We start from the raw sequence: 7,500 nt of genomic DNA, 5'->3' as shown, positions 1-7,500 counted from the left end.
TCGGCCATTTTGTCTTCGTGCCGACCCCCGTAGTATCTGGCACCTTGCAGGTTAATTTATTCCTTCAAGGAGCTGATTCTGCCTGTTAGATGCTCATTCCTTGGAATCTATGGCGTGTCCTCCTGAACCTTCCATCGATAGCAATACAGCAGATTGCAAATTTACCTTCCGTGTTTTCCATCCGACCTCCCACACTGCGTCACAAGCTCGAGAGATAAGAGGAGGCCGCTTCATCCATTTCAAGTCGTAAACAGCCTTCGATTTCTACCTCCTGATTGTATTATCGATCCCTCTAACTCTGATTAAAGGCCCGTGGCCGAAATGACTCTCGCTTCAGCTGAGAAACGACCACAGGTCCAAAATTCTGGGAAAAAGGAAGGTCAAGTTTTAGCGAAAGAAAAGAATGTCGAGTTGCGCAACTTAACCCGCCCCCTCCCCCTTCGATTCTTGTGACGTGTCATTCACCGCCATGCACTGCAACTCTTTTATCGATTTTCCACCTGTCATTCATTTCGAAATCTCCACTTTTCACTGAGAGGGCCTCGTAAAGGAGACCTGTTTTTCGCCTAATGTCTTCTAAAATCTAAAGATTATCCTTGGATTTCTGTTTCAAAGATCATCTCTAGATCACCCAGCAGCTCTGCTTAAATTTATGCTCGGTTCGCCAGATTTGAAAAACCAGTTTCACAGAAAAGGAAATCGGCTTTGTTACATCCTTAATGGGAGTTTGGTGGAACCTGGTGTTAATAACACTAACAGTTGCTGAGATTAACAGTTTCCAAGCGAAAATTCGTTAACACCAACAATTATTCCTGTTCAGAGCGCAGCATTTTTCAGAACGTGACACCACTCAGATAATAGCTGGCTTTCTTTTTACACACAATATATATAATGAACTGAGTCAGTACACTGGAAGAACATCAATATTTCAGTTAATGAGGGCCGCGAAAGATTAAAATATATAAATAGAGATCTACGTCACTGACGTAAGCCCATGGTGCAAATGAAAGTCGATACCTGAGGAGGCTGTCAAAAGCAGACACCAAGCTGTACAGAATACTTCTCGTTCGTTAAAAGTCATTTATAGCAGCGATTTTACAAGCATCCATCATGCGTTACGGTGAATTAAAAAAGATGACTGATGCCGAGGATGGAATCCCATTAATCCGATTTCAGTAATCTACAAGCGTGCGCGCTACTCACACACACACACACACACATGTGTATATATGATTGTGTATGTGCGCGCGCAAGTATGCTTAAAGGTATACACATAAACACATTCAGCCGCACATGGTAAATTCCTAATCGGGGAAACATGATACTGAGTAGTGAAATATATACGGTAACTGATTTTAGCCCATAATAGGGGGGAGTGAAATTGGGGAGATTATTCGCAGATTTTGTCGCTTCGTCTTTTTTTTTTTTGTTACGTCACGTTATTGATTATTTTCGTTACCGCTGATAATGACTAAAAAATAAAATCCAGTGATTGAGCCACGTAACCTGTTATTTTCATTGCCATTAATAATTACTTCAAAGGTAAAATCTGTTATTTCGACCGATTTTCTTATAACTAAAATGTATTATTTTGCGAACGGTCTATTATTATTATTGTTGTTATTATTATCCATTCAGTCTCAAATATTTCTAGCGTACACTTTCGCTCAGTAACGATCAGTCCGGCCTTTCGTGAGGTTGACTTTGTTTCGGAGCAAAATTTTAAGGGAATTATTTCGTTGTCCTGAACAATATCCGAATACCGAATACGGTCAGAAAAGCCATTTAATGTAATGTTGTATACGTCAGGGTAGTTGATGCGGAAACTGCTTATATATATATATATATATATATATATATATATATATATATATATATATATATATATATATATATATATATATATATATATATATATATATATATATATATATATATATATATATATATATATATATACATATATATATATATATATATATATATATATATATATATATATATATATATATATATATATAATGATTACTTTATATACTGTATATATATAATGATTACTTTATAAGTGTAGGCGTATACGTTCTGTTTGAGAAAGTACCGGTTTGTTTAGATTACTTTAAAATAACTTCAGGATTTGTATGACCGAGATTGAGTATCATTTAAATCAGCTTTATACTATTCACTTGCCTTAACGGGTTTATCGAAATGAGGTCTCCGGGCAGCTCGGAAAATATCGCTTCTGCAAAAATAAAAAATTATGGTCTCCAGGTTACGGAAACGACCGAGAAATATTATGAATAAATAAACCTTTTGGGGGAAGAGACGATAGACGCCTAACGATTCCTTCTCTCCTGCAGCGGCTGAATTGCCGGGGCCCGGTAAGGGAGGAAGGAAGGAAGGCCCGTCCCACGCTGAAGGCGGAGTAAGACTACTGGGCGCTGCTCTCTACCTCCGTCAACCTTTGGCGGCTCCGACGGGAGCATGCGCTTACCTATCGCCCCACCTCCTCCGTGATGGAGCTCTCTGGCCACCATCTGTCCCTCCTTTGCTCTTTCCGATGAGGTAAACATTCATGGCGATTGTGGTTTGCAATTTCTGAATTTCTGGCAAATCGTGTGTTCCCGAATCGATGACCATCGATAATGGGACGCCTGTTGAAGCTGCTAGATCAGTCATTCAATCAGTTAATCCCTTGTTTAATCGAGAAGCAATTGAACCGTTTATTATTCGGTGGATTACTATTTTTAGATGAAGCCGGTTATATGCTAGCACGGGCCCTTGCCTTTTAATAGTGGCGACGTGATACAGGTTAAAAGAGGCCGACTTGTTCGTTCATACGTCAGTGGAAACGGGGTCTTATTGTTCGTTACCTCCAGTAAATGTCGATTCCATCACTCCCAGGGCATTCCCGGGGGGCGGAGGTTGGGGGGACTAGTGCCGTCAATGCACCTCATGCGGTGCACTGTAGGCATTACTTAAGGTTCTTTGCAGCGTGCCATCGGCACCTAGGTTCAACCCCTTTCGTTCCTTTTACTGTACCTCGTTGCATATTCTCTTTCTTCCATCTTACTTTCCACCCTCTCCTAACAGTTGTTGTTTTCATAGTGCAACTGCGAGGTTTTCCTCCTGTTACACCTTTCAAACCTCATACTGTCAATTTCCGTTGCACCCCTTCATGACCTCATAGGTCCCAATGCTTGGCCTTTGGCCTAAATTTTATATTCAATTCAATGCCATTCAACTCCCAGGGCATTGCCGTTGGTTTGAATGTATCTTTGTGACCCGTGATGCGTTTCCCTAATGCATTTATGGGGCAGCTAGAGCCATGTAAACTGAAGTATTTTAACTCACCCATCGACGTTTAGTTGTTCTTGACACTGCCAGCAATAGAAATCTCTTTATTAGATAGAGCTTATAAAACCCTTTAAAAAAAATAGCAAAGCCGCTGAATTCCATTGGAAAACTAAATAGGGAATCAAGTTATGAATTTCTCCTTTTCAAAGCAGAGCTTTGAACCCGTGTCATGTAAGGTAATGGGAAATTATTTTTATAAGTGACTGCTAAAAACATTTTTTCTCACAATCGGTGACGAATCCTTTTCTCGATAGCTCTCAGAATAGAGGAAGACGTTCTCATAATACCTGTAAAGGCACGCTAGATTTATGAAGTGCCTATATGATTCGTTGTTAAATAGTCTCCTTTGTTAACATACTTGCATCCAGTATGAAGAATGTAGAATTCTAGCAAGCAAATCCCTCAAAGATGCTTTTACAAGAATATCGAATTCCAACTTGCAAATCCCTCAAAGATGCTTATACAAGAATATCGAAATCCAACATGAAAATCCCCCAAAGATGCTTTTACAAGAATACAGAATTCCAACATGAAAATCCCTCAAGGATGCTTACACAAGAATATCGAATTCCAACATGAAAATTCCTCAAAGATGCTTTTACAATGATATAGAATTCCAACAAGCAAATCCCTCAAAGATGCTTTTACAAGAATGTAGAATTCCAACATGAAAATCTCTCAAAGATGCTTTTACAAGAATATAGAATTCCAAAAAGCAAATCCCTCAAGATGCTTTTACAAGAATGTAGAATTCCAACAAGCAAATCCCTCAAAGATGCTTTTAAAAGGACGTAGAATTCCAACATGCAAATCCCTCAAAGATGCTTTTAAAAGGACGTAGAATTCCAACATGCAAATCCCTCAAAGATGCTTTTAAAAGAACGTAGAATTCCAACATGCAAATCCCTCAAAGATGCTTTAACCTCTATCTTTTTACAACGTTATGGGAAACCCTTTGAATTATTATTTATTTAGTATTCAGTGTTGTCGATAATGCGCTTCAAAATGCTGTACTTCCTTATTTACTTTGTTTCTGCATTAAGTTGTATTCCGTCTTAAATTTGAGATTTTTAACTAAATGTAGATCACCGGACCTATAAATAGATTATCGTCTTGACGAATTAAATGCATTACATCTTGAACCACGATCTTTTTGACAAATACGAGTATATACACACACATATACAGTATATATACACATATATATGTGTGTGTATGTATATGTATATATATGTGTATAGTGCGTATGTATATATGTATGTTTGGGTATGCATGCTCGGGTTTGAAATCATTATTCAGCTCCTTAATGAACAGCTTTGTTGCATTCATGTCAGCTGTAATGTGACCTTTGAAGTAAAACACTTTGCAAGCACTCGGTTAAATGTTTTCATTCCCAGGCCGAGAGAGAGAGAGAGAGAGAGAGAGATTGTTTATGTCTACCATGGCAATAATTGGTTTTCGATAAGGCTGTGTCGACACAAGAAGCTTGTGAAGCAAAACTCTCTCTCTCTCTCTCTCTCTCTCTCTCTCTCTCTCTCTCTCTCTCTCTCTCTCTCTCTCTCTCGCTAAGTCCTTTTTAACACCATTCTCCTCACCTTTCAATTGTATTGACAGTCACTGGTTTGGAGCATACATACATTTACTCGTACAGATTGAATCATTGTTCCTGTAACTTATATTTCACAGATCATACTTGACACTTGATACTGAGAAATTACATACTCTGTTATTCACAATTCAAGCAACTTTTACGTAGCATTTCATGGTTACAGATTTTATCGGTGTCTAGAGACACTTTACTTTTTTAGGATATACAGTTGTATTTCACTATTTCACCCGAACCTGTTCATAACGGAGTTAAAAAAAAAATACTGGAATATTATATGCATCAATCTTCAAGAAAAACAATTAGCAAGTACGGTAACTTAGATATCCGTTTGCCTGAGCAAATATTTGTAATGGTCGGTGCACGGTTGGCTGAGAGGCGTTTTGCATTGTTATTTTGCATGAATTATTTCGAGAATTGTATGTACAGTGTCAACATTTTGCCGCATTTTAAACACGCACATTATACATACACACACACGCACATATATACTGTACAGTATATGTGTGTATATGTATAATGTGCGTGTGTAAAATACGGCAAATTGTTGATACTGTACATACAGTGCTCTAAATAACTCATGCAAAATAACAATGCAAAACGCCTCTCAGCCAACCGTGCACCGACCATTACAAATATTTGCTCCGGCAAACGGATATCTAAGTTACTGTGCTTCCTGATTATTTTTCTTGAAGATTGATGCATATAAATATTCCAGTATTTTTTTTTCTTAACTCCCTATGTACATATATATATATATATATATATATATATATATATATACTGTATATATATATATATATATATATATATATATATATATATATATATATATATATATATATATATACATAAACACACACATATATATGTGTGCATATATAATATAAAACCGTTTCCCCTAACAAGAGCTGGTAGTAGTTGGTAACTGCTGTATTCGTACTTTATATGCCTTATCTAGGGCAGACCCCTTCAGGAGATAACTTCCACTACATCAGACATTTCTTACACCAACAGAGTCCCATCAGCAGTGATTCAAACCCTCCTATATACAACACACATCCTCAGGCTTCCCGGATATGAAGGTCCTGCTCCTGCCTTGTTTCTTGCATTCTCATTGAAGACCCACACTTCCCTTCCATAATGGAGAATTGGCTCAACAATCCATTATACATATATATATATATATATATATATATATATATATATATATATATATATATATATATATATATATATATATATATATATATATATATATATAACGTAAACATAGATCACTACATAAATAGGTATGAATATATCCTTTGCCAAAAAAATATCATTTATTAATTCCTGATCAATACATATGGGTTGTAAGAAGAGGTATTTTGTTGCAATTTATTCAATCATATACGTTGTAACTTATCTATATTGCACATGTTTCTTTATTACGGAACAATTAAGGATATTTCTATTCATGCAGTAATACATCAGAAGTATGAAACATACTCAGATAAATATTATCTGTTCATTGACTACTTCCTGTAGAAAACGCGAGAATTCCATAGTACAGAAATAATTACATAAAATTAAAGGAAGGGTAAATAAAATTTCAATATCAGCAGCGTTTTTAATTCTGTATTTTAGGTTTTATAGGCAGCCATTGCAAGCAAGATCACAAATTTTATTTTTTTTATCTTATTTCCGTAATTATTTGAATGTAAACGTAATGTAATGATGTCCAAAACAAACGCCAATAAAACAGTAACCCTTGAATCAAAAGTTTCAAAACTTTTCTCCATAACTGAGTTTGTTGTTCATTTAAAAAAAAAAAACAAGTTTCTCAAAGATGATTTACATGACATTCAATGTATGATAAGCGCACTGTCTAAGCCCGCAAGAAATGCTAAACATCATTGAAGAATCCTCTTCAGATGTCAGACTCGCCAGGTTCACCCGATAATTTTTCAAAATTCACCGAGCTTTCCGGAGCTATGGAAGGCCTCGTCCCTCTGTTGGACCCTACTTCGGGAAGGGCAAGGCCCTTGGGTACTTTTTCTGGATGGAATTTGACCAAGGCGAAGAGGAAGCCGAGAGTGAGGATTATTCCAAGAAAGATCATCCCAAAGGCTAATCCTGCCATTGACCCTGCGAAGAAAACAGTAAAAGATATATATATATATATATATATATATATATATATATATATATATATATATATATATATATATATATATATATATATATATATATATATATATTGGTTTGTCAATGATAGGGCTAGAACTGCCGCCAGGCAGTGACAATACTATAAACAATATGTATGAGTATATATAAATATTAACAGTTATCACATACTTGACAATTGTTCTGTGCATTAATACAATTACTAACAGGACCTCATTCCTGTTGGATGTATCTAATGCACAAAACAGATATTTATTCAAAAAGTTACAAGCTTTCCAGAACAAACAGTCCTCATTGTCAAGTACCCGGATACTTGACAATGAGGACTGTTTGTCCTGGAAAGCTTGCAACTTTTTTGAATAAATATCTGC

General features: G+C 36.2%; 2 protein-coding genes across 6 annotated transcripts in view; both read right to left on the bottom strand.

Moving 5' to 3' along the window:
* The window catches only part of LOC136832047 (transient receptor potential channel pyrexia-like), an 84,656-nt gene extending 82,218 nt beyond the window's left edge, over positions 1-2,438 (bottom strand). Inside the window, exon 1 of one of the 5 annotated variants that reach the window (XM_067092561.1) lies at positions 2,308-2,438. The gene's annotated coding sequence lies outside the window, so the exon portion shown is untranslated. Of the gene's footprint in view, positions 34-165; positions 323-2,307 lie in introns of those variants that run through there. The other 4 variants (XM_067092563.1, XM_067092562.1, XM_067092564.1 and 1 more) reach the window with 4 other exon arrangements.
* A 4,122-nt stretch (positions 2,439-6,560) lies between these two features.
* LOC136832046 (uncharacterized) overlaps positions 6,561-7,500 on the bottom strand; it is a 36,661-nt gene continuing 35,721 nt past the window's right edge. Inside the window, exon 24 of the mRNA XM_067092560.1 lies at positions 6,561-7,090. Within this exon, the coding sequence (XP_066948661.1) occupies positions 6,873-7,090 (218 nt within the window). The 3' untranslated portion in view covers positions 6,561-6,872. The remainder of the gene's footprint in view (positions 7,091-7,500) is intronic.

This window comes from Macrobrachium rosenbergii, chromosome 49, assembly GCF_040412425.1.
Source record: "Macrobrachium rosenbergii isolate ZJJX-2024 chromosome 49, ASM4041242v1, whole genome shotgun sequence".
Classification (NCBI taxonomy): Eukaryota; Metazoa; Arthropoda; class Malacostraca; order Decapoda; family Palaemonidae; genus Macrobrachium; species Macrobrachium rosenbergii.
The sequence above is the reverse complement of the archived record's forward strand: the minus strand, read 5'-3'. Positions and strand labels throughout refer to the sequence as shown.